Source organism: Cygnus atratus, chromosome 20 (assembly GCF_013377495.2).
Source record: "Cygnus atratus isolate AKBS03 ecotype Queensland, Australia chromosome 20, CAtr_DNAZoo_HiC_assembly, whole genome shotgun sequence".
Taxonomy (NCBI): Eukaryota; Metazoa; Chordata; class Aves; order Anseriformes; family Anatidae; genus Cygnus; species Cygnus atratus.
The window spans coordinates 497,102-523,378 of NC_066381.1; the positions used below are offsets into that span (position 1 = coordinate 497,102).

The following is a 26,277-nucleotide window of genomic DNA, read 5'->3' on the forward strand; positions in this document are numbered from 1 at the left end:
TGTGCAGCCCTTGGTGCGTTCTGGGGCAAGCCCCCATGCTAGTCGCCAGCTGGTCCATAAATGTCACGTTCCCACCTGAAGCAACCTGGCAGCAGGTGTCCCCACCTTCTGTGCCAAACCTATTTATTGTCCTGGGGCCCAGCCACTTTTTGAACCCAGGATCACAGAAAAACCTCAGTTATTTCTCCCCCCCCCCCCTTTTTTTTTTTGTTTAAATCTCAGCTTTCATTAAAGAGAAAGCATACGGCTCATACTCTCTCATACAGCTAATCTGGTAAAAGACAAACTATTTTCTTTCACACAGATGAAGCTGTGGGGATGGAAATAAGTTTCTAAGCGAGACTCGCTGAAAAGAGCCGAGATGACTCATTTCTTTGCTGCTGAAGCTGTATTCACTCCCAAGCACCTCTAATTCCTATTAAAATAAAATACACCAAGAGCATTGGGGAACACTTGGGACAAAGCACAAGAGGTCGTTTTTTCCTGGAGATGAAAGAGCAGAGAATTAATCCCCTGTATCACCAACTCCCCCAGGATGGGCTCAGCTGGCTTCACCCCTCACTCTCCACAGACAGGAGCTATTTTTTCCTGTTCTTGCCAGTGTCAATATGTTTCTTTAAATATCTGTTCAGAGAGGCTATATATATAGCAACACTCTGGTGCTTTTGAAAGGAGCCTCATTTCCTGTGCAAGAACTGAAGTTCTTGGCAAAACTGCCAGCGGCTGCAGCATCCGAACCACAAAAATTGTTTTCTAAAAGTGAAGATGTCAGAAGCAAAATGGCATTTCCTCCGCGACGGCAAGCTGCACTGAGCCACGTCCCGGTCACCGTGGGTGGGGAAGGGACGCGGCGTTCCCTGCAGTGGCACGGCCAAAAGCGGGGACGCTGCAGGAGCTGCCTCCCACCTGCACCGGGCCACGAGCCTCTGGCAGCTCCCCTGCCAGCAGGATGAAATAACCCCACTGCCCTCGACCTGAAATGAAACTGGCCCCGCAGCCTGCAGTGTTGTGTTTTGGGCTTTTCAGCAGCAGAATGGCTGGAAGCCACCGCAGGATAACGAGCTGGTTTTGGTGCTGGTTCGGGGCAGTGGGGGTAGCGTCGCGCTGCAGAAGGCAACAACAGCGGTGCTTGTACCCGCGGGAACCAGCACCAGTGCAGAGCTCTCAGGATGGAACCGAACCTCTTGGGTCACGCAAAGGAGGAATAAGAGGGTCTGCGAGCAGGCAATCGCCTGAACACACGGAGACCCCAGGGAGCATGAGCTGACAGTTTTGCACCCCTCTGCACCATGCTAGTTACCTTGGAGGGTACAAGCAGCAGTGAAGACAGCTCAATGATCACCTGCAGCTGCACAAATGACTTCCCAGGGGAATTTCTTAGTTGTAAATTGTTATTTTTGGTGGTCCTGCACCAACATGTGGTTCTAAGGACCCAGCTATAGCTGCAAACAAGGAAGAGAAGGTGGATGCAGTGGGCAATCAACAATCCATGTTTCTCTTTGCTATTGGGTGCCCTGCTTAGAAAAAACTTGCAGAGAAGATGAAGTGCAAGCTTTTTAGATTTCCTGGAAGAGTTTTAAACAAGAAGTGTCTTCTCCCAGCACTTGGCCACTGTCAGGACAAACCGCAGTGGATGAATGCCCAAGGACACGTGATGGGCAATGGACGCGGCACACAGCTATGCCACATCTCCTGAGACAAACCTGAGGGGACCTGGCTCTGGGGATGAGCACAAAAATTCCGTCCCCTCCACAATGCCCGACACCATCCAGCTATGCTCCCAGCGCATTTAATATAATACATCTCTGCTCAAGCCTTAAGGAGCAATGGAAACCACGACACCAGCCTTGTCCCCAGCCTGGCTGTAACCCAGAGGGAGAGCTTTATAACAGGACAGGAACATCACCAAAGCCCAGCAAGCTGCTTCTCGCTGCTGCTCTGGGCACTTACGCCCACAAAGGAAACTTCCCCCATTACCCCTTTCTGAGCACATTTGCCCCTCTCCAGAATTTGGTTTCCCAAAAGCGGAAAGGGGCTGGTGCAGGACCCTAAAGGCAGGGAGCCAGAATTGCTCTGGGTGAGGAAGGAAACTTTCCCATACATTCAGGTTTCCGGATGATGATCGTCCCTACCAGCAGTGCCAGGGATGCTCCTGGAGCTCCCAGCACTGCCAGCATGGAGGGGCTCCCGGGTCCCCCTGCTGTCATCAGAAGACCCCACAGGCAAGCTGTGAAGCTACAGTGGACAACAGCAGCGCACCAGCCAGCATATGGCACAGCACAGGTGACAGCACTGTGCTGGCATCTCAGTGGCCATCCTTTGGAGGGGATGGGGGCAGAGGAGGCTCGGCACGTCTAGACAAAGCCAACGGCTCTGGGAAGTGCCGGGGCAGCTGGTGAGCAGCAGCAGCACCAGGAGGTTTCTGTGTCCTGCTGTGATGCTCTGCACTTAGTGCCGTCTGTGCGCATCCTCCCTACCCCACAGAAATCCTTCTTCCTTCTGACACCATTTCTGCTCTCAAGATCTTGGCTCATCCAAGTGCTGAACATCTTGTCTCTGCCAAACCAGCACATTGTGTCCACGCAGAATGAGACAGCCCCATCAAGACACAGAAACGTCCACAGGGGACAGGTGCAGGGAGAAGCGAAAGGAAGCCCAAGCAGGGAAGATCCCAATGCACCCACCTAAGCGAGCAGGTCTTAGCTTCAGAAACTCAGTACAGAAAGGAGAATTTGCAGAGGATGCGAACATCACACTAGGTTAGCAGCCACGTGAAATACAAGCATATATCTCAACATATGGTAGAATTTTCACTTCTGGTGATTTTTTCTCCTTGCTCAGATGGCTTTGCTCTGTCCAAAGATTTATTCTACTGAGGTTGAAGCAGTGAGCAGCACTGAATCACAGCAAGGGAAACACCGACAAAAGGGAGAAAGCTGTTGCAACAGCCATGGCAGCAGTGCACCCCGTACGGCCATGCACTGGCAGGACAGCACGAGTGCAGGATCTGGCATCCCTGTTACTCAGCTTCCCATTAAAACAACCAGCAATGACGGCAAAAGAAAAGGGGAGCTGTCAGGCAGGTGCCAAAGCCAGGCAGCCATGTCTCCGGGGCTCGCGGAGCGGCTCCCACCCAGCAGGGAGCCAGCCAGGGCCAGCACACAGCAGCAGCACATCAGAGACACCACGCATTGCTGTGTCCTCATGTTTCCCACATTTGCAACACCAGCAAAACTGAGACACTTTACCAAGCACACATGAAGAAAAGGGACCACCAGTAAAGTTATTTCGACATATCCCCAAGCCAATGGACATCAACAGGGCAGAGCCACTGTGCAATGTGATGACCACCACAGGAGCATCCCACCACGAGAGCTTCATATGGTGCTCTTTTTCCCAAGCTGACTCTTCAACCACAGAAAACGGGTAGTGCCAAACCCAATTAGGTGTCCAGGCTCACTGGAAGCCTATTTTGACATGCTTTCTATCTGTGGGGGCTCTTTTAGCCCAAGATATTGCTCCTGCTGCCATGGGACCTGCAGGTTTGGAAGCAAGGATGGAATGAGCCTGCGTGCACGTGGAAACCTGGTAAAATCTACATTTTGAAAGCCATTTGAAAAAATGGATGAACCTTTGTAAAGAAAAGTCACTTTCAAAAAAAAACAAACACCAAAACCCGAAAAACAAAACCCAAAAAACCACCCAGCATGAGGTTTCTATGATAAGACCTCAGAAAGAAGAAGTTTGACAAACACTGTGGATGACCAATGTGTGGAAGATCTGAGCACTGCCTGTCAAGTTCCCTAAACTAGAGAGAAAGCAAGAATTATGCAAAAAGATGAAAGCAGTAAGCCAGGAAATTGCAGAGCTGAACTCTCACAAGAACTAAAAGCCACGCAGGGACTGAGCCAGCCCTTCGGAAGAGCACCTCCTAGAAACACGCGCCGTGTCGTTTGTCACCAAGAGCCTTGCTCTGCGTAGTGCCACATCCCACGTTAAACCCTGAGGTTTGTATAAGGACCAGTGTGGCCAGCAGGTCTAGGGAAGTGATTGTCCCCCTGTGCTCGGCTCTGGTGAGGCCGCACCTCGAGTGCTGTGTTCAGTTTTGGGCCCCTCGCTACAAGAAGGACATGGAGGTGCTCAAGTGAGTCCAGAGAAGGGCAACGAAGCTGGTGAGGGGTCTGGAGAACAAGTCTTACGAGGAGCGGCTGAGGGAGCTGGGCTTGTTCAGCCTGGAGAAGAGGAGGCTCAGGGGCGACCTTATCGCTCTCTACAGGTACCTTAAAGGAGGCTGTAGCGAGGTGGGGGTTGGTCTATTCTCCCACGTACCTTAAAGGAGGCTGTAGCGAGGTGGGGGTTGGTCTATTCTCCCACGTGCCTGGTGACAGGACGAGGGGGGAATGGGCTCAAGTTGCGCCAGGGGAGGTTTAGGTTGGATATTAGGAAGAACTTCTTTACCGAAAGGGTTGTTAGGCATTGGGGTGGGCTGCCCAGGGAGGTGGTTCAGTCACCATCCCTGGAGGGCTTTAACGGGCGTTCAGATGCACAGCCCGGTGACGTGGAGCCCCCGCGCACCACAGCGGGGCCGAGCCCCAGCGGAGCACCGCCGAACATGGCAGCCACCGCCCCCGGCAGGGCGTTGGCCCCGCCCACCCGGGTTGGCCCCGCCCCTTGCCGGCCCCGCCCGCCCCGCCCCGCCCCGCCCCGCCCGTACCTGGGCGCGCTCGAAGCTCTCCCGCTCTGCCTCCAGGCCGCCGCCGGCCGCCCGCCGGCCGAGCACCTTGGGCAGCGGGTTGCCCACCTGCTTCATGGAGCTGCTCACGCGGGTCCATGCCCCGCCGCCGCCGCTCCGGCCCCTCCGCGCCCTCGCAACCGCTCCGCTCCGAGCCGCCGCTGGCCGGGCCGCGCGCCATTGGCCCATCTGCCTGCCAGTCACAAACGGGCCCGCCCCCGCCCGCACCGCCTAGTCCCCGCCCCTTCGTTCTCATTGGCTGCTCCCAACGCCACTCAGAAGGAGCCCCCACCCCCCTCCCCCGAAGGGCCGTCGCCGGGCCGGCGCGGGCGGCCAGCTCTCGCGCCCGCCGCCACCGTCACTGGTCCGACTCCACGCCACTCAACGTTAGCTCCCGCCCCTCCGCGGGAGCCACGCCCCTTGTCCCGCCTCCACGGGCAACGAAGATGGCGCGCGCCCCGCCCCCCCTGCCGGTAGCCCTGCGGTGATTGGCCCTCGCACCTGCCGCTCACGGCCTCTGCCCCGCCCTCCCCGCCCGCCTGGCGCCCCCTGGCGGCCGGGGTCCCGCTGCGCGGCGCCCGGGCCCGCGGGTGGCGGGAATTGGCGGTGCCCCTAAGGCTGGGCTATCTCTCGGCTATCTCTGGGCTATCTCTGGGCTATCTCTGACCTTGGCAACGGGCAGCAGGGGGGTAGCGCTGGGTTCGTGCCAGATGGGTTCGTGGGCTCTCAAATCCCAGCCGCATGAAAACCGGCGTCTTTGTTCCTGGTGGGGCGTAGCTGGGCACAACCGTCTCGGGGGTGGCAGGGCAACCTGGGAGAAACTGCTGAGGATGGGGGTTGTCGCGAGCTGTTCTGCAAGCAGTTATACCCTGGGTAGCTCACCTTTGTGGCTTACTTTTCAGCTGAAACAACTGCTGCACAAGCACCCTCCCGCAGGGGCCCAGGGGGGCCTGTGAGCAGGCTGTGTGATACACCTCACGCACGGCCACGCATGTGCCGTGAATATCAGGTTCTCAGCTGATGGAAACGGCATGCACCGTGTGTCCAGCGAGGCCATCTCCTCCCACCCCAGCTCGTCTTGACTCCCTGTCTGCATTCTCTCTAATGCACTTTCTGGAAACCTGCCTCCTTTCTTGGGGCTGGCCCCAGAGGAAGTTTAATGGGTTTAAGTCAGCCACTATTACAGCAAGATGATTAATAATTGAAGAAATGAAGTCATTACCGAATAGAGATGAAGAAAAGAAGGGACAGAGGGACAAAAAAGGAAAAGGAAAGAAAGGTCCCTTGCATGTCTGCCTCTCACACCCCTCTGCCTGGCTAAAGCCATCCTGCTCCAACATGGCCCCCCAGCACGCAGGCCTGGATGCTGGAGGGCTAGATGCACCTCAGTCCTGGGCTAGTGACCCCATGGCTGTGAGCTGTGCTCGCTTCTCCCTCTTACTGAAGAGCGGAGTCAATTCCCCTCCTTCCACAGCCAGGGCTGGGTGCCCATGCTGGGACCTGGGCTGCTCCGTTCCCTTGCCCAGCTCCAAGAGGCTGGGCTGCAGCCTGGATGCGAAGGGCAGTGGGGCAGCCTGTCACGGGGGTGTCGGCCACGCGGGGATGGACAGCAGCTTCCCCACTGCCACCCAGCCCAGTGCAGTGGATTTCGCAGATCTGGGGCAGGAGGCCTTGATGTGTGGCTGGGGCTGTGGAATGTGGTGCCCCACCTTTCAGTAGCTACCTGAGATGCCTGCCACCCGTGCGTCTTCTGTAGGATGAAGACCATGGTTCCGGTGTCTGCTGGGACATGGGCAGGACCATGTGTCCCCTCTCTCCCTTCCTTAGGGCAGTACAGTGCTCAGCAGCAGGTGACCCCTGGTGAGCGCTGGCTCAGGCTGGGCAGAGGGAACAGGGCTGGTCCGTGCCTAACTGCGGGGCTCTGCAGGGTGGCCTCCCCTTGCTGCTCACGCGCTTCGAGGCTCCATCCATGCATAATGGCCCTGGAGGATGCTGCTCCCTCTCTGCTGGGACAAGGCTTCTCAGCTTGATTTCAGCCCTAAGGACCTACAAGCCACAGGGAACAAGAAATGACAGGAGAGAGGCCAGAAGGATCAGAAGGGACGGAAGGGGCTGCGGGCCCTGACTGGGGCGGAGGAACGCTATGTTCCCAAGGGCTGGAAACACTGTTTCCAACTGCCCTCCCCAGCCAGAGCTGGGAGACTCCCAGGGTCCCACTGCCACACTCCCCCCACCCCCCCGTGGCCTGGCCCAGGCTCAGCGAGAGCACAGATAGCCCTTGTTTCAGCAGGAAAATAGAGGCACAGAGAGCTCCACAGTCCTTCCTCTGTTATCCAGCTGGCTGTACTGGAGCAGGCGGGCACAGAGCTCTGTGCAAAGATCCTGCTGCTCTCTTTACCCCCAGAGGTGAGATCCCAAACACGCCTCCATGCTTCAGTCACCCTTGTAGACACCCCAAGGCATAAGCCCTTGAGCCCACCAGAGGGGATGAGCCATCCCTAGTGAGCACATCTCCTGGAGGGCAGTGGCTGAAACAAGCCTTCCACAAATGCAATCATGTAACCACAAGTACAACCCTGGTGATAGGGCTATTTGCTCAGACCCTGGGACAAAAATGTTTTACAAGCCAAAGTGCCCACCTGGAGCAGGGTGAGGACAAGGTCTCGGGTGCAGGGTGGTGGTCCAGACCCAGCAGGAGGGTCCCTGGCAAAGCAAAAGGCATGTGGTGGCTTCCCCTGGAACAAGTGGAGCCTGCACGTGCAGGCTTTATCATCTTTTGATTCCATTTTTTTAATGCTTTGGGCAAAACAGATGCTGCTGCTGAATCCTTGTCAGCTAGTGCCATCAAAGAGCCTTTGTGGGAAGCAGCCCTGGCCAGCTGTGCAAGGTGGTGAGCTGGGAAGGGAAGGGAAGATTCTCATGCAGGACTGCCAGCTCCTACCTGGGAGCAGCCAAGACGGAGCAGCCAGTTGCAAGGGTCTTGGAGAGCTTAGCTATGGAATGTGAGGGCACCATGTGGTCCTTACCTCTGTCTTGGGTGAGCTCTGCTACTTGCCCAGGTTTTTCAAGGAGGGATGCAAACCCAAGCATCACCAAGCCTCAGCAGCTGTCTCTGCTTATCCAAGAATCCAAAAGCAAAGCTGAGCATGGTTTGCAGATGGACTTCTTCGGGAGAAGACCTGAACCCAACAGGGACCTTAGGCTGTAGTGCTGCTGGGGTGGCTGCCTAGATGAAGAACTTGCTGAGGAACAGGGCCTGGAGGTGGGAAGTGCTTGCCATCTGCTGGAGAGCTTCCCCACTGCAGGGCAGCAGCTCTGCAGGAGCATCGCACCGAGCGGGACACCCAGCCCTTGGGTGAGCACCTCACGCGTGCCACTTGTGCCGGGGGTGGGAAAGGCTGTTCTCCCTCCAGGGTAGGACACGAAAAGCTTGCTTTGCTTCTGTGGTAGGAGTCAGCCTTTTACTGCCAGAACATGATCACCGAGACAAGGTTTTCTTTGTATGACTTGGGGTGTGCAGGGTTGTGCGGAGGACCTTGTGCTTGTTGCAGAAGAGCATGGGCAGCGAATGAGGCAGTGGCTGCAGGACAGCACGGGCTGTAGATCCAGAGAGCCAGAGGTTATCCCTGTCTTCTCTTTATGATACAGGTTATAACCCAGCTGTCACCAGAGCTCATGTGGAGCACTGTCCTTGATTTTCTGCATTTGTGAAATCCTACAGTCTGATCTGCAGATGTCACATGTACCTCAGCTGCAGTGAAGACAACCGGAGTACAAAATACCATGTAATGCTGGGTGCTCAGAAGTATCAGGTCCTGAGTATCTCAAAGGTGACACACAAATGATTTCCTCTTAGTTTCTCTGAACTGCAGCTGCTGTACCTAAACCAGTCACTCAGTGCTACCGCTGCTGGGCAAACCCATCTCAGCTCCAGCCAGGTTGGTGCTCAGTGCTGAGGGCATCCTCAGGTAAACCAGGATACACATGCATGGCTGTAATTTGGCAAAGGCAGCCTGTCCTTGGAAGTGCTACCAATGCCTGTGGGGGCCAGATCCTGACACAGCAGCTGGCTACCTCCCACTCTTCAGTGGGGCTTGTCTAGGCACCCTGAATTTATCTTGGAAAACTGCACAAACTGCAACAATATATTTCTTCCTTGAAGTGTACTTAGAAACTGTTGGTGTCTTTCTGCTGACATTTACCAGAATTATTCATCCTGATATATAAATATTCATCCAAGAATTTCAATGCAATTTCACAAGAAACACTGTAGACCATACAGTCCTGTAGGACTGGCTGGAATCAAACATGAACAGTCCAAAAGGATGCAGACTAAGGATCCATCTAGCCCAGCACTTATGTCTCCAGATGTGGGCAGACTCCTTGAAGAGAAAGGCAAATGTTTGTGCTGACTCCCTTGAATGCACACACAGCCTCCAACCATTCTCATTTTACAAATCTTCTTGAGCTTATCTCTTTGAAATCCATGCCCTGGCTCAGACACGTGGATATTTCCTTGTGTTCTCCATGTCCCTTGGCAAGATCTCATCTGAGATCTTGCTCGTCTTTCTCAGAGTTGCAGCACCCTGCAGTCTCTGACTTCCCCCGTGCCCCGTCATGCTCTCTCTGTTTCCAACTGATTTGTTCCCAGTTTAAACCCGAGTTCCCCACAGTAGTGATGTGGCAGCTTTTGGGGCACTGGGGTAATGTGACCCTCAGATGTAACTCCAAAACTGAGAGTCAGTGTGGTGGGGCAGTCTACCTTGAGGGCTAAGAAAAGACTTTCTCCTGCATCCCAAATCTGTTCCGGTAATGAATCCAAAGATACCATGTGTGGTTTCTATCGAAAGCTGAAACACACCATACGGCAGAGGTTTTATAGATTCCATAAATAGCTACTATTTAGGATGTATGATATGGAGGAGGTTTTAGAAATCAAAATATTTAGAGATTTGCGTTATTTGTCTTGGCAGGAAGGAGCAGCCAAGACTGAAATTCAAAATTGTCCTTCAAGGAAGGAATGGAGTTGAGGAAAACAGTGAAATGGGGAAATAACGGAGGTGTCAAAAGCTCCAAGAATTCCCTTTGCAATGAATGAAAGCAGGAGACACATTCTGGTATATCTGAAAGGATCACAAATTCATTCAAAATGTCTAGGCACATATATATTCCTGATAGAAAAGATTGATTTTCAAAATGAATCGTGACATTTCCATCAAAACCATATTTGAATATTGCAAGAACATCCAGAACACTCAGCTAAAAGCAGCTCTAAGGGGGCTGCGTCAGTGTGAGCTGCATCAGCGAGGTTGTCTCCAGCTCATTCCCCAGCCTCTTCTCCTCCTCGCAGTTTTATTCTAGTCCCCGCGTGGAGATGTGTAACAGGTGTGTTAATATTGGTCAGGATATGGAATGTGTGCGAATGCTGGATGTGAAAGCACTGGTAGAAGTGGCAGGAGCAGGGATATGAGAGCAGCAAGTGTTGGTAGCACTTAGGTTAGCAGGTCATCATGACTCTAGTGCATCACAGTCTCCATCTTCCCTTCCCTTCCCTTCCCTTCCCTTCCCTTCCCTTCCCTTCCCTTCCCTTCCCTTCCCTTCCCTTCCCTTCCCTTCCCTTCCCTTCCCTTCCCTTCCCTTCCCTTCCCTTCCCTTCCCTTCCCTTCCCTTCCCTTCCCTTCCCTTCCCTTCCCTTCCCTTCCCTTCCCTTCCCTTCCCTTCCCTTCCCTTCCCTTCCCTTCCCTTCCCTTCCCCTCCCCTCCCCTCCCCTCCCCTCCCCTCCCCTCCCCTCCCCTCCCCAAGCACTTGCAAGCTCCAGGCCTAGAATCAGCTCTTCAGCTGGTCCAGGGAATCTACTTACTTCAGAGAATAACAGAATGGTTTGGGCTGGAAGGGACCTTAAGGATCATCTAATTCCAACCCCCCTGCCATGGGCAGGATCACCTCCCACTAGATCAGGTTGCCCAAAGCCCCATCCAACCTGGCCTCAAACACTTCCAGGGATGGGGCATCCACACCTTCTTCGGGCAGCCTGTACGTCGCCACCCTCTGAGTGAAAAATTTCCTCCTAAAATACATAATCTAAATCTACCTTTCCTTAGTTTAAAACCATTAAAACCATTGTCCTATCACTACTCTCCCTGACAAAGAGTACCTCCCACCTTTCCTGTAGCCCCCTATAGGTACTGGAAGGCCACTGTAGGGTCTCCCTGTAGCCTCCTCTTCTCCAGGCTGAACAACCCCAACTCCCTCAGCCTGTCTTCACAGGAGAGGTGCTCCAGCCCTCCGATCATCCTCATGGCCTCCTCTGGACTCGCTCTGACAGGTCCGTGTCCTTCTCGTGCTGGGGGCCCCAGCGCTGAACACAGGGCTTCAGGTGGGGTCTCACGAGAGCAGAGCAGAGGGGGAGAATCACCTCCCTCACCCTGCTGGCCGCGCTGCTTTTGATGCAGACCAGGGTAGAGTTGGCTTTCTGGGCTGCAAGTGTACATTGCCAGCTCATGTCAAGCTTCTCGTCAAGCAGCACACCCAGGTCCTTCTCCTCAGGGCTGCTCTCAATCCATTCTGCGCCCAGCCTGTATTTGTGCTTGGGATTGCCCTGGCCCAGATGGAGACCTTGCATTTGGCCTTGTTGAACTTCATGAGGTTCACACAGGCCCATCTCTCAGGCCTGTCCAGGTCCCTCTGGATGGCATTCCCATCCCTTCCCTTTGGCATGTCGACAACACCACACAACTCGGTGTCATCAGCAAACCTGCTGAGGGTGCACTCAATTTCACTGTCTGTGTCACCGACAAAGATGTTAAACAGTGCTGGTCCCAGTACTGATCCCTCAGGAACACCACTCATTACTGATTTCCACTTGGACATTGAGCCATTGACTGCAACTCTTTGAGTGTCACCATCCAGCCAGTCTGGACCACTTCCCCCCTGGGAGTTCCTTCTCTGGGTTCCTACAAGACCACTACTTTGGGCAGTCATTTCTCTTTTCTTAATCATCCTTTTCCATAAGGGAAATAAGTCCCTTTCTTCACGGAACCATTATGAAAAGCAGCCTGCTTATATGGCTGTGGCCGTGGTTGTCCAGTGCCCAGACACAGGTGCTAGCACCATGGATAGTAAACTCTTCCTCCGCTTGCCTGAGGCTTCATTCACAAGCCTGGAGGTCATCAGAGTCCTTCTGTGGGGATGTGACATTTCCAAGAGGAGTTTCCCTGCCAGTGCAGTGACACCATTCCTGTCCCAAACAGTATCAGCTGAGAGAGCAAATACCTTCTGTATGTGTGTATGGCTGCTGGGACAATGACAAAGCAATACCAGGAGGGTGTTAATTCTATGTTGCTGGGGCCATATAATCATCTAAGCCAAACTGCCAAGCCAACACAGTCATGTGCTTCTAAAGCTCTTTGTGATTGTTAACAGCCAATTCTCATGTCCAAGGATAACATAGTGGTATTTTAGCTGTCACTGGTATTTGTGGAACTGCACCGTAGTTACAGAACCAGTTACCCAATGACTTCCTGCAAATGATGGGAAGGACAAGAAAGGAGCCTCATCTTAGGATACATGCTGTACCCTCAGCTCTACATGGCTGCATTCTGGTGGTGTCCTGGTCCCACAGAGAAAGCCCCATCGTGGCAGGGCAGCGCTGTGAGTGGGTAGGGTCAGCAGTGTGCCTTGCTGACTCACTGAACAGGCAGCCGGGGTGGCTGGCCTGACTTGTGGGCTCTCCCTGCTGCCATGGCTGCAGGGAAGTGGATTGGCCCCAGTTTTTCCGTGATGCAGATGTTCTCGGAAATGCAAGTGTATGGCAGCCATGCTTATTCTCCACCTATTGCCATCACATGACTTCTAGGCAAGAGGGCCAGCTACTAAGCTCCTGAAACATTACTTCTAGGTATTACTTCTATTCTAGGTGTCCATTTGGTCTGGGGAAATGAAAAGAGAGTCGGTCATATCCTGTTCTTTATCTTTTCATAGTATCTTTTCATCATATTCTACTTGCCACATCAGGGCATTACTGCTCATCAGGGCTCCAGGCACTACTTCCCTCCACTGTACGGTACAGGACTCCACACTCCTGACACAGCATTTCTTGACACAGCACTTCTTCCATTGTGTCATGTTGTCTTTCAGCAACAATTCCGACATGTTTCCGGCCTTGGTTTCCTTTATAAAGTGGGCTGAACCCAGGGATCCTGCATCAGTCACAGCAACAGGCCCTTTGCAACAGTCTAGCCTGACTCCTACAGTTTCTCTCCACCAAAGAGCATGAAGTCCTCCACAGCTGCCCTTGCTGTTCTTGTTGTGGCTGCCCTCTGCTGCCAGGTCCTCTCTTCTCCAGGTGAGTCCAAGCTTTCTTTTCCAAGGAACTCTCTACTCTTTCTTTCTGCCATATTAGGTCCAGTAATGCTTGGCAGCTCTCTCTTCTGAGCATCTGCTGCAGGAAAGGAGAGGCACATCTTGCTGCTCTTTGGCTTACTGAGGAACGGGTGACTGTGGTGGGAGACCATGGTGGGAGCAGCATCTCCTCCAGTGGGGCCATTCTGGTCCTGTTACCCTGCTTCTCCCTGATGGCACTTTTCCTGGTCTGGTTTAATCATGAAACTTCTCTTCCAGCTGCTGTCAACTTCTCCGGTCCCTGCTGTGTCAAATACTTGAGCAAAAATTTTCCCTCGAGACACGTGACAATGTATGAGTACACGAGTATCCACTGCCCCCAGCCAGGCGTGATGTGAGTAGATCTGCCCAGATGCCGGGAGCTGCCCCACAGATGGGTGACAGTGCCATGAAACCCCACAGCACACCCTGTCCTGGCCAGGGGAACCACCGCACTAGGAGAACAGCCTGGAAACAACTGAGAGGCCAGCTCCCTGTCCCAAACAGCCAGCTTCTGGTCTTCATTAGATTTTGAGTCAAAAGAACTTCTGCTGGTTGCCCCCACCAAGATAGCGGGTCCCAGACAGGCCAGCTGGGGGATGAAGTGGCTTTTTCCTCTAAACGGCAGAGGGCAGGACACCTGTAATGACATTAAACCCACCCCCTGTGTTTCCCTGGGGCTGCTCTGCAGTGATAGAGGTGTGTGGTTTAGTGGGGTTCCCTGGTGGCAAGGAGCAGGCGGTACCCCTGCCCTATCCTCCCTTCTCTCCCAACTCCTTTAACTGGATTTCCTTCTGCAGATTCACCACATTCAAGGGCAAGTCGTTCTGTGGCAACCCCCAAGATGAGTGGGTCCAGAATATCCTGAAACAGCACAAGGACCAGGCTGGCAGTGGATGAGCAACGCCCTGCTCCCTTCAAGCATCACCTCTGCCGAGGAACTCTTCTTGTGGTCAACTCTGAGACATGTCCCTGTCCTCTTATCACCTGTGAATTTTGTAGACTGTTTGCTATGGTGTTTATTTAAGTGCATGAAAAGGCATCTTAATTTATTTGTTATTTTCAGGCAAACTTTTTGTTCTAATTTGTACTGATTGTATTTCAGTTATTTTTGAATAATAAAAATGATCAAAACCTGCGCCTTCTCCCGCTGCCTCAGGATGCTGTGTGTAGGCAGCAGCAGGGTCAGTGGGCCCAGGGCTCTGCGCTCCAACCCTCCTGGCAGCCCCACAGAGAGGCTGGTGTAGGCTCACCACCCTCAGCAGCTGCACAAACATCCTGGTGGCTGCTACCAGACCAGGTGCCACCGTTCTCCAAGGCCTGTGGGAGCCCAGGGTGGCCTCAGTCCACCGGGGCTGGCCGCGGAGCCTGGGTTATTCCTGGTGCTTCATGATTCTCCGCGCTGTCCCTGCAGGGCTTCCCTTACACTTTCAGCCCTGAGGGCCCCGAGGAAGCCGCAGCCCCAGGCTGTGCCGCTGGGTGCCACGCTCCGCCCCCAGCTGCTGCCGCCTGCTTGTGGGTGTCTTCACCCCGGGCTGCAGCGGGCCGGGCTGCCTGGGTGAAGGGACTGCCATGGCCCTGTCCGGAGCCCTGGAGCGGCTGCAGGAGGAGGCCATCTGCTCCATCTGCCTGGAGTACATGAGTGAGCCTGTCAGTGTCGACTGCGGGCACAACTTCTGCCGCGGCTGCATCACCAAGCACTGCCAGGAGAAGTGTCTCTGGAATGACGCGCCCTTCTCCTGCCCGCAGTGCCGGGCCCCCTGCCGCCGCAGCAGCCTGCGCCCCAACAGGCAGCTTGCCAACATCGTGGAGAGCATCCGGCAGCTGGGGCTGGGGGGCGGCGTGGCACCAGGGTCCCCACTCTGTACCCAGCACGACGAGCGCCTCAAGCTCTTCTGTGAGGTGGATGAAGAGGCCATCTGCGTGGTGTGCCGGGAGTCCCAGCACCACCGCTCCCACGCCGTCTACCCCATTGAGGAGGCCGCACAGGTGTACAAGGTAGGGGAAGCTGGGGTGCCGGGAGCACCCCTCTGCAACGGCCCTGGGCACTGCCTCGGGCAGGCGGGGGAGGGGTGGTAAAGCCACCCAGCTGCTCGTTCTGTGGGTGAGGCTGGACCCGCTGCCTCCTGAGCTGGGAAGGGAGGCACCCAGCCTTGCCCCTGTCCGTGTGGGTACAGGGGGCAGCCTGGCTCCCTGCCCCCGGAGGAGGCTGGGGCTCTGGGTGCTGCTGTGGGGATGTTTTGCCTCGGCAGTGGGGTACAGAGCTGCTGGCACCCAAGCCCCATGTCCAGGCGTTGCTCCCAGCACCACGCTGCTGGCTGGCCCGCGCCCCAGCAAGGTGGGTGCAGTCGGTTCACTCTCTGAAGCTAAATAGTGAAGAAAGCAGTGGAAAACCCATGCAGTGTGGAGGGGGTTAACATGGCGAGCAGAGCAAAGAGCACAGCTGCTGTGTTCGGGTGCCAGGGTTGGTACCGCCTGGCACAGGGTCACCCTCCCCTCGCTGCCTGCTGGCACCGGCAGCCGCCGGCCCAGGGATGGGGCAGAGCAGGATGGGTGCTGCTGGGGCGAGCTGATCTGTTTCTGCTCTTTTCAGGTGAAGCTCCAGAAAGTGTTGGAACATCTTTCCAAGGAAGTAGAGGATATGAAGAAGTGTGAGTCAGTGACAAAGATGAAAATCCAGGAGTGCAAGGCAGGTGCCTGGTTTAATTCTTCAAGAATTAGCTTAGATGGCATTAGGAATTAAAAAAAATAATAATCCTGAATGATCTTATCTGGTGCTTTGAGTTTTCTGGGGCTGTGACATGTCCCAAGTCCTGCTGTCATGGGGAGGACCCACATCCACCGATGATCTTGGCTGCAGCATGAGAAGCAGTGACAGTGCCATAAGACCTTCTCCATGGAGTGAATGACCCACACACGATGAAAATGCTTAGTTTCCAGCATGCTGAGCCTGCTCAGCTCTGTGTGCCAAGCAGGGGTGAGATACCCACTGCAGTGGGCAATGCCACTGGGATGGAAACCAGGATCAGTAAATGTGGATGGCTCAAAAAATATTAAAAGGTCTGTAAATGCTTTAAAAAAAGCAGCACACCATCTCTGATGAAATCATGGGGGCTTGTGCACCAGTTAAACAGTTATATATATATATATTTTTTTTTCTTGAGTTAAAAACAGGAATGAACCACATGAAGACCTCTGCCCCACAGCAGTAAGAACTGGAATTGGTTTTATTGCAAAAACAGAATAGCTGAATTACTGCACCTCTGCCTGCCTCCAGGCAGTCCTGGGAAAGTAGGACACCAGCAAAACAGAGTCAGTTTAGATGGGAAAGTAAAAGTAACTGCAGAAAAGGAAAGGAAACTGCTGGATGGAGAGTTCCTGAGCTGAGTTGATGATTAATCAGCTTTGGCAGGGAAAACAGGTTTCTCTGGGCTCTCCCAGTTATCTGTGAGAGCTGCCACTGTCTGCTGCTTGCGGGTGTTGGGTTTTTGGGGTGCTGCTGCGTGCCTGCTGTGCCCCTCAGGCACTGGCATGGTCTGGGATAGGGCTTGTGACAGAGCTGGGTTCTCACCCCGCCTGCCTGAGTCAGGGCTGTGGGGTCACGGCCCCAGCTGCCCCCGGCTTCCTCTGGCCCAGTGGCTGATTGGACTGCTTTAGTAAAAAGGAAAAAATGTCCCTTGTGAGTGCTGGGGAGGAAGTGTCTGACAGTCCTGGCTTATCAAGCATACATGAGTCAGGTTCTGAAAAATCATGTGCTTGGACAGAAGAATAAATGCATTGCAGTTTCCTTTCATTTACCTTCTGGACTTTGAGACTTCCCGGTCCTAGTTAACCCCAGCGTGTTTTTCAGGAGTTGTTTAACTTTCATGCTCCAGGTTTTGGGCCAAATGACAACTTTCAGGGCTCGGGGAAGAAAAAAAAAAAAAAAAAAAAAAAGCACCACAGCCCCTGCCTGTTGCTGCTTCTCAGCCCTGGGATTAGTGAGAGCTCTCAGCAATCCAGGGAGCCCTGCCCAGCTCCCCTCCAGCCCTCCCATCCCTGGGTGCTGATGCACTTCCCTGGGGCTTCCCAAGGTAGGCAGATGGCACCAATCCTAACAAAACCCTGCCTGACACCCCATGGCAACTCCTTGCAGCCCCCACAACCCCCTGTGCTGCACCGAGACACCAGTGGGCATTGGAGGTCCACCCAACCAGAACTGCTGCGGTCAAAGCCCTACTGCTGGTAAACTGAAGACGTCCAGTGGGAACTCTGCCTAAATAAAAGCACAATGATTTTCTTTTGGATCTTCATTTAAATAAACACACACAAAAATGCAGTGGTTTCCTGGATGCCGGGCATAGCTCTGACTTAGCTGTCTGGCTAACATTTCCTCTCTTCACCCCTGCATCTTTCCTATCACAAGGAGACAGTAAAGAAAAAGCGGGAGAGGATTGTGAGCGAGTTTGGGAAGCTGCATCGGCTGCTGGCTGCTGAGGAGAAGCTGCTGCTTCAGAAGTTGGAGGAGGAGGAGAAGCAGATTCTAGTGATGATCTCTGAAAACGTGGTTAGGCTGGTGGAGCAGAAGTCCTTGCTGGATGAGCTGATCCTGGAGATAAAGGAGAAGATGCACCTGCCGGATGAGGGGCTTCTCAAGGTCAGGCTGTGCTTCCAGCCCCCTAACTCATCCCCGACCTCAGCCCCAAGGCCTCTGTTGTCTGGATGGGTTGCTGAGGCCAGGCTGGAGTGACAAACCCAGAATGACTTTCTCTTCTCCTTCTAGGACATGAAATGCATCCTGAGCAGGTAGGCACCTGAGCTCGTTCCTCCTACAGTCCCAGCTGCCTGCAGGCTCTCAGTGTGATGTCCATGTGCCATCCACCCTCTGTCCTCCCTGCCCAGTGTCTCATTTGTCCTCCAGAGGTGGAGTGACCCGGGGCTAACAAAGGAGGGGACTGGAACCAGAGTGGGCTGCAGAACACTCCATCCATCCTCTTCTCCTACGGCCCGACAGCCCTGGAAGTCTTGCCTTGTGCTGTGGGCTGTGAGATGCGAGATGTGTCTGCACCTGAGGGGCATGCTGCCAGGCTGGCCTGGGTTTCTTCCTGCCCTGGGCATCCCTGCCTGGCAGTGGCACCGCAGCTCCATGGGAGCCTTTTCTGGTGCACCACTTATCTCTAGAGCAAAGGTCCCATCATGCTTGCTGCCAAGAGCAGTGTTCTGGGATGACAGAGGAGATTGAGGGAGGAGATGCATCTGTGCAGCCAGAAGAAAGGCATTAGAAAGCCCCCACAATGCAGCAGGAACTGTGCTGTAGGCATTGGATGTTGCCCCCTGCATTGCTGTCCTTTCAGGTGTGAAGCGGTGAAGTTCCAGACCCCTAAAGCCGTGTCTGTGACCCTGAAGGAGGACTACAGCATTCCGGAGCGCTGCCTGGGCATGAGGGACATGCTGAAGAAGTTCAAAGGTGAGGGGGCTGCTTCCAGCTCCTGGTGCAGGTGGTCCTGGTTCCCCCATACCCTGGGACACGAGGAGGTGTTGCATACCCCTGACATGTGAGTGAGCCACTGGTTTGGGAGTGGTCCTGGCTGAAGCCTTTGGTCCCGCCAGGTTCTGGAGAAGGATACGTTTGCGTGAGGGAAGCTGTGCCATCTCTGCTGCTCAGATGCTGTCGGAGATGCTGGCTGTGTCAGAGTCCATCCATGCTTGGGCTCCTCTTTGATGACATGATTTCAGACCATGCCCCAGTTCAGATCAGGCTTTCTTGTTAGCACCAGTGCTAACTGTAGGTTTTTCCAACAAGTTTGGTCCAGATGGTCCTGTTTTGCACATCAGTGGGTTCAGGCTGATTTCATGGTGAGGACACCTTCCTCCTTCTAGTGTCAGATGGTTGGGAGGTGACCCTGGTGCCTAGGAGAGCATTGCCCACAAACTCTTATTTTCAGTATTGCTTCTGAAGCTGTACCCCGGCTGCTGGGTTGCCCTGGTTGTTCTTGCTCTGCGGTCCTGTGCCAAATATTTTGATGTGGTTTACAGTTGAAGTGATTTTATGAATCACACTTCTCCACGCTGGGGCTGGCAGCATGAGGCACTGTGCAGTCACAGGCACAAGCAATTAAACACAGCCAGCAGCAAGGGCTGCAGCTGGGGCACTCCAGCATGTCGGTGGCAGACACCCAGCCTGCCCATGAAGTCCGCTTGTCCTTCCTCCCTTCTCTCACACCAGTGGACGTGACTCTAGACCCTGAGACAGCGCACCCTGATCTTATCCTATCTGAGGACCACAAGAGTGTGCGGCGTGGGAGCAGGAAACTGCTCCTATCCTTCTTTGACAACCCCAGGAGGTTTAGCTCCGCTCCGGTGGTGCTGGGAGTGCAGCTCTTCTTCTCAGGACGCTGCTACTGGGAGGTGCATGTGGGAGACAAGCCGGAGTGGGGCTTAGGGCTGTGCAAGGAGGCTGCCAGCCGGAAAGGCAACATCCTCTTCTCTCCAAACAACGGCTACTGGGTGCTGCGGCTGCAAAATGGTGGCAACTATGAGGCCCTCACCTGTCCTGTCTCCCGTCTGACCCCGAGCATCAGACCCCGGTGCATCGGCATCTTCCTGGACTACGAGGCTGGAGAAATCTCCTTCTACAATGTGAGCGACCGCTCCCACCTTTACACCTTCACTGACAAGTTCTCAGGGAACCTCCAGCCTCTTTTCTACCTGGGTTCCTTCCTGGGGGGCAAAAATGCAGAGCCCTTGGTGATCTCCTGGATGAGGGACATGCAGGGGACTGGCTGCATCGTCCTGTGATGGGAGCCAAGCAGAGACTTGGGGGCCCGATGGGCTGCTCAGGTCAGCAGGGGGGTGATGGCTGGGCAGCAGCTGTGTGCATGGGGGGCACATAGCGATGGCCCCACCAGCCCCTGCTCCTGCCAGGACTGTGCTGGAACTGGGGCACCCGTTGGCCACCACCGTCTTGCCACTCACCCATAGGCTTCTGGTGGTGGGTGCTGCTTTGTCATGCGTTTGGTATGAGCTGTACTGACACAAGGCAATAAAGGGATGATGTGGGGAGCCCTGAGCAGTCAGCAGTGCAATTTTTGTGGTGCATCCATCCCTGCTGGTAAACCCCGAGCCCTGGCTGACACCCAGCATCTCAGCACTGAATTTTGTAGCATGGAGAGAAGGTGCTGCTGTGTGCTTGTTGCCAGATTATGGACCACTGTGGTGTCCAAAGGGTGCTGCTGGCCATGGCTCTCTGCAGTCCAGGGGGGGCCACCAGGGCAGTGGTCTCCCAAGTGGGGTTCACAAGATGATTGGTTTGGATGTGGGAAGAAAATAGTATAACTTCAGTAGTATATGTATATAATTTATAAATAAATAAATACACATATACTGGGGGCTTTAATAAAAAAAAAAATTAACAAGAAGGATTTGTAATCAGGAAAGTTTGGAGGCCACTGCTCTGGAGATCCTGCTGTGGCAACAGTGGGACACGATGGTGGCAGAGTTTGATAGCAGCAGCTGCCTGTGCAGTTGACCACACTTCAGCTCTGTGTCCCTGGGACCAGGGGTGAAGGCAAGGGGATGTGTGTGTGGGGGGGTGTTGCACTGTGTGTTGGATGGAAGTTCTTAATTTAGCGACCAATTCAATTAGAATAAAATGTGTTTTGATAAGGAATGATCTAAAATACCTGGTACAGTTTCTCTGGGGATGTCCTCGATGTTGATTAGGAAGCTCCTAGTAAAAAATGGTGCTGGACCCAACACAGCAGTTCCTCTTGGCTTGTTTTTGTTGCTTTTTGGTGAGTCTCACCCACCTCCCCTCATCTGCTTGCTCTCTCTCCTGTAGGCTGCACAGAAGAGAAGAGAGCCTGGCTGGGAGAGCACGGTCCCAGCTCTGCCACGTCCCAGGAAAGGCAATGGGCCTTGGTGGGCCTCACAGCTTTTTTTGACCTCCATGGAGGTCTTACAAAGAGAGTTTATGTGGCTTGAGAATCTATAGAAAGAACATGAACTTTGAGGGCTTGGCAGAGGGCTGGAAGCAGAGGCAGCTGGGGGGCAGCCAGGGAAACCTGCTGCGCAGGGCAGCATTTGGGAAGGGGCCAGGCTAAATGTCACCAGGGCGGGAGGAGACGGTGGGATGGAAGCTGTCCAGAAAGCAAGAGCGATGTCACTGCAGCAAGGTGCCAGATGAACAGCACTGCTACAGATCAGGAGGGACAAAGAGGTTTTTCAGAAGAGACAGGAGGAAATGCAACAATCCAGAGGTCTTGCAAATAGGCAGGGATGACAGTGAAAAAGTGAATGGCTGAGCAGAAAGGATGTGAGGTCACCCCACCGCAACACCCAGTGCATCCCTAGAAGTCATGCATTTGCTTCTCCAAGGAAGGAGAATAAAGGTCCACAGTATGAGATAACTCTGAATGCGCTATGGAATTTTCCACTTGATGGAATCTCTGCATCATCTGCAGCTAAGAAACTGCTCTGGGCTGACACCAGTCTGCCCTGAGGTGTCCAGACTGGATGGCAAGTGTGGTTTTAAGGCTAGAGCTGTTCCTAAAACTGCTTACAAGCTGTTTCTCTAAGTCATGGCAAGTTGAGCTTGCCCACTTCCTCTGTGGAAGTGCTTGTATGTTTATAGAATCATAGTATAGAATCATAGAATCATCTGGGTTGCAAAAAGACTTCAAGATCAAGTCCAAACACCAACCTGACCAACTCAGTCCCATCACTAAGCCATGTCCCTAAAACACTTCTACACGTGTTTTAGAAACCTCTGTGGATGAGGACTCCATCACTTCCGTGGGCAGCCTGTTCCAATGCTTAACTACACTCTCCGTGAACAAATTCTTCCTAATGTCCAATATAACCCCCCCCACACACACACCCCTGTGCAACTTGAGACCACTTCCCAGTGTTTCCTTCTTTATTGCCTGGCTCTGGCCTTCACAGAGCTCCTGCCCATCAAGGACCAGGTCCTGCTTAGACCACCTGCCCTGGCCACGTGGAATAGTTACACAGCACAGTGTGGTCTGGCCTCAGCATCTGGGTTTTCCCATGGTGGTTGTGCTCCTGATCCCTGCAGACCAGCACCAAGCAAGCTGGTGACCTTCACACTCAGACATAGATTATTTACTACTAAAGAGGTTGGCCTGTATGCACCGGGGTGATCACAGTCACACCATTTCCCTTTGATTTCCATATCCCAAAGGAAGATGGGTGTATACATATGTATACACGTATGTTCCGCGAGGACATTTTGGGTTGAGACTGCCTCTTGCTGAGGCAGGTCCAGGGCTGATCTCCTGTTCAAGGTGTCTGTTTTTTCTGAAGGCATCCTCAGGATGCCACTTCTGGTGAATGGACATGGCTTGGAGATGCGTGATCGGTGAGCTGTTCTTTCTGAGCAATCTGTGGATTTGTCACTTTTTGAGGGTTTGACTCCTGTTTGGTCACCCAGAGGGGCTGCTTGTCCCAGCTGGGATTCTCAGTAGTAAAATTTACAGACCTCCAGTTCTAATAATGTGTTTTCTCAACAAATTTTAACATCCTTCTTTCTCTTCTAGTATACTGGAAATTGTTTCATCATCATAAGTGAATATGAGTGCTTGTCTGCTTCTTTCTAAGAACAGAGCAGAAATGTTCTTCCAGGTCCTAATTGCCATTTCTGCTTTCTGTTGGCCATCGCTGACAGTGTGATAATCAGACACCATTTCTAGTATTACATTTCATCATCTTACTAAATACTTCTGTGTATTCAGCCCTGGCAGTCAGGGATATAACTTTACTTAAGGAAAGTGTTATATTGCAGCATGAAAAACCATCCACCATTACTTCCCTGATGTTTAAAAGTTGTGAGTCATCTGGCTTAAAATTTACAGTTAATAAGCCCAGATAACACCAGCAGAAATTTTACTCTTTTCTTTCCAGTATCTCAGCTTATTGGGATCAGCCAGGATGTTCCAAGGTGGGTTTTCTAGCTCCAAGGGCTTTGATATTCCCTTTTGTCCTCCCCTCGCTATCTGTGAAGAGCCTCCTGCCAACACCTGAGTTCAGCAGCAACATCCTCTAGCAAAACTCCAGGTATGGCAATGTAAGTGGCCACAGCGGCTCGGGTGATTCTGAGTTTGGGTTGTGCCTTTGCTGCCAAACCCTGCACCCGTGCCTACTCCTGTGCTTGCCCTTCTCCTCACTGGCTTGTGCCACTGCCTCCCTTCCTCCACCCCTGTCCTGGTGCTGCCATGGGGGAGACTCGCAGCTTTGGGTGGAGGACGGAGTCTCCCCACCCATGGTGAACCAGGGCCCCCTTCCCTGGGGTGGTGGGGACAGCACGGAGCCAGTGCTCCCGAGCCTAAATAGTGGAGCTGGAAAAGCATCAGGCCATGAACCCCCACTGCTGTCAATGATATCTCCATTAGCACAGCACAGCTCCTCCTACTGTGCAGTGCTGGTATCTGATCTGCAGCTCCTTCAGAATGCCTGTGTCCACAGTGGGGTGATGTAAACAACAAACACATAGAGATATTATAGTCATGATGTTATTTTTATGATAATTTGGTTCACATTTAGGCTTTCACGTGGCTTTCATAAAAAATATTTAAAAAAAAAATATTAGACTTTCCTTTAAATAATATGGTTCAATACTACTGGAAAACATGATACTCTGTTGCATTCCAAAATGTACTAAAAGCCTGCTCCACAACAGAACACAAAAAGCATTGACTCTCAAGACCTGAACTACATGTTGCAGAAAACATGCAGTAAATGTCACACTCTGTTTTCAGGATGAGTCTCTCCTTTGGCAGTTCACAAATTCTGAAACCGCTGAGGCCACTGCTCCTGTCTCGGTCTGTTTGAGTCCAGACAGACCTGTGACCCCCATGAGCTCCTTCCTAGGGGGCCACGTCCTACCCTGTCTGCAAACCAGCTCAGTGCCCTCTGGTGTGCTGCCTCCTCTTCTGCCAGACGTGGTGGCCCTGAAGAGGGCCTGGAACACTTCCTCCATATGCCCGGTGCTGCTTGCAGGCCCTGGGGGCTGCCTCCAACTTGCTGCATGCCGACAGCTGCCTTTGCCTTGCTGGTGTGGGCTTGGCTCACACCTCTGTGCCCGGGGGTGTGGATTAACGGGAGCACAGCATTCCTCGCACGCTCTGCGAGGGCTCCTCTGAGCTGTCACGCGTGGGTGGCTGTAAGATCAAGAAAGACGTGAGCAATCCAGGACTCCCTGTGGGCTCCCAGAACAGTGGTGAGGGGTTAGCTGAGGTACCTGGGGTAGGTGTCAGCTGTGGGTGGCTCTAACACGACCCAGGCTGATAAGGACATTGGTGCTTGGTGTGGTTTGCAATGGGCTCAAACCGTGTGTGGGCTGGGTGGTGCTCGTGGCTGACCTTGTGCTGCGTGTCCTTTGACAAGACACCCAACAGCTGTGGGACTGCTCCCACTGCCACAGGACCAGGTGGAGCTGTGTCCAGAGGGGACTGTTGAGGGTCGAGCCATTGCGGGATGACCCCGTTGTGGGTCTCCCTGCCCCTAGACAGGAGATCCTGTCCCCTGCTCCTGCTGGTCCCTGGAGCGAGGGCAGCTGTGGGTGCCCAGCTTTGTGCCAACCTCGGTCCTCGAGGTGAAGCTACCAGGCTCCGGCACGCAGGTATGGGGTTGGCTGCTACTCAGTGGCCACTGTCCTCATGTCCTTGAGGGTGACCAAGCACTGGCACAGGATGCCCAGAGAGTCTGGTACTGGAGTCAGGTGCTGGAGTGTCCTCCTTGGAGATGGTCAAAAGACACCTGGAGATGGTCTTGGGCACCCTGCTCTGTGTGGCCCGATGGAGCAGGGTTGGACCAGACAGACCCAGAGGCTGCTGCCGACCTCAGCCATTCTATCTATCACAGTCACAATAAACGGAGCTGGCCTGGGGGCGTGCAGTGCCTGGGGAATCAAGGCTGTGACCAAGGCCACTCCCCAGCTCACAGGTAGCAGCTCCATGTCGCCAGAGGTGTTTTACACAGCTGCCTACGTGGAGATGCCTATCCCAACCATGCGGCCATGCAGCTCCCTCCCAGAAGCACGTGGGGAATGGGGCTCTGGTCCCACTTGTGGGCACAGCTCTCGGTCTTCACCCCTCCCCCCCCCCCCCAGCTGCTATTTTAAGCAGGGTACAGTCAGCACTGTCACAGGATGAATGATGAGGTGCAGGCTGTCCTGTGGGCTGAAGAGCTGGGGGGCTGAGTTCCTGAAGTGACGAGGCTCCTGATGGCACCGATATATGCCATCCTCCCGGAAACACGCACATGTCCCCCCAGGCCTTCCAGCCCCGCAGGAGGTTCCTCTTGCTGCACGGCTCCCACCTAGCCCCTGCCCTCTCTCCTCTCACCTCCGCAAGACCCTTCCTTCTGTGCTCCCCCATTTTCAGATATTTACGTCTGTCCTTCCAAAAGCAGTATGTAAATGCTGGGGGGTGAGCTGAGCTCAGGTGAGGCTTTGCTGTGGGCCAATTGCCGTGGGCTGCCCCATAGGTAATGGGGGTCCACGCAGAGTGGAGGAACCCAAACCCTCGTTGTTCACACAACTGCAGGTGTCCAGAACTCATCAGACCAACCTACGTGCTGCCAGTGGCATGGGTTCCATCCCCATCAGCGCCGGTGGGAGCCCAGCCCCAGGACTGCAGTGGGGAGGTCTCCTTGCAGGCACAGATCCTTCCCTGGGTCTGGGTCTTGGGGAGGGACTGAAGGGGACATGCAGATCACTGGCTTCAGATGTGTCCAGAGATGGGTAGGTTTTGGAGACACAGGGAACAAATTACTTTTTGCAGCAGAGGACTGCATCTGCTAAGCCTCATGTCCTAGCTAAATCAGAGTTCTACCAAACAGTTCTTAAAATTTAGTAGTGAAGCATGTTTTTTCCAGTCTCAGCTTGGGGAATAGCTATTCCATTTTAGAGGCAGCTCCCAGAAAACATTCCCTGAAACAGCCAGCAGGGTAAAATTTCAGCCCATAAAGGTAACATATTAATAGACTGTAACAGGGCTGGCAATGGAATTTAACTGGCTGCCAGTAGTCATATGCCAGCAGTGATTAAATAGATTACAAAAAGAGTGATCCAAACTACCTGAATGTAATCTACGTCCTTCTCATACCTCCTCCTTCATTTTTTTCCTTATTATTTTGCAAAACAGCATGGACAGGTAGGGAAAATTGTG

The 26,277-nt window shown here is 53.6% G+C and overlaps 3 protein-coding genes across 4 annotated transcripts in view; 2 read left to right on the top strand and 1 right to left on the bottom strand.

Annotated features, from left to right (window-relative positions):
- HIP1 (huntingtin interacting protein 1) overlaps positions 1-4,924 on the bottom strand; it is a 50,936-nt gene extending 46,012 nt beyond the window's left edge. Inside the window, exon 1 of one of the 2 annotated variants that reach the window (XM_035559295.2) lies at positions 4,715-4,924. In XM_035559295.2, the coding sequence (XP_035415188.1) occupies positions 4,715-4,921 (207 nt within the window). In that variant the 5' untranslated portion in view covers positions 4,922-4,924. The remainder of the gene's footprint in view (positions 1-4,714) is intronic. The other variant, XM_035559294.2, reaches the window with a different exon arrangement.
- Positions 846-14,249, top strand: LOC118254219 (C-C motif chemokine 3-like 1). The gene is made up of 4 exons (XM_035559298.2): positions 846-4,276; positions 12,869-13,076; positions 13,352-13,466; positions 13,912-14,249. The coding sequence occupies exons 2-4, from the start codon at positions 13,004-13,006 to the stop codon at positions 14,009-14,011; spliced, it is 288 nt and encodes a 95-aa protein (XP_035415191.1). The 5' UTR covers positions 846-4,276; positions 12,869-13,003; the 3' UTR covers positions 14,012-14,249.
- LOC118254070 (E3 ubiquitin-protein ligase TRIM39-like) lies at positions 14,236-20,152 on the top strand. Its single transcript, XM_035559052.2, has 7 exons — positions 14,236-14,299; positions 14,553-15,109; positions 15,705-15,800; positions 17,517-17,747; positions 17,874-17,896; positions 18,445-18,557; positions 19,317-20,152. Exons 1-7 carry the CDS (start codon positions 14,236-14,238, stop codon positions 19,886-19,888), a joined length of 1,656 nt encoding a protein of 551 aa, XP_035414945.1. The 3' UTR covers positions 19,889-20,152.
- The last annotated feature ends 6,125 nt before the right edge of the window (positions 20,153-26,277 follow it).

Excerpts from the sequence above, each read along its gene's own strand:
- LOC118254219 (XM_035559298.2), top strand. The coding sequence starts at position 13,004 with ATGAAGTCCTCCACAGCTGCCCTTGCTGTTCTTGTTGTGGCTGCCCTC. Across the intron at positions 13,077-13,351 it reads CCAGGTCCTCTCTTCTCCAG|CTGCTGTCAACTTCTCCGGT; the intron begins GTGAGTCCAAGC and ends CTTCTCTTCCAG. Across the intron at positions 13,467-13,911 it reads TGCCCCCAGCCAGGCGTGAT|ATTCACCACATTCAAGGGCA; the intron begins GTGAGTAGATCT and ends TTCCTTCTGCAG.
- LOC118254070 (XM_035559052.2), top strand. The coding sequence starts at position 14,236 with ATGATCAAAACCTGCGCCTTCTCCCGCTGCCTCAGGATGCTGTGTGTA. Across the intron at positions 17,897-18,444 it reads ATGAAATGCATCCTGAGCAG|GTGTGAAGCGGTGAAGTTCC; the intron begins GTAGGCACCTGA and ends CTGTCCTTTCAG. Across the intron at positions 18,558-19,316 it reads CATGCTGAAGAAGTTCAAAG|TGGACGTGACTCTAGACCCT; the intron begins GTGAGGGGGCTG and ends CTCTCACACCAG.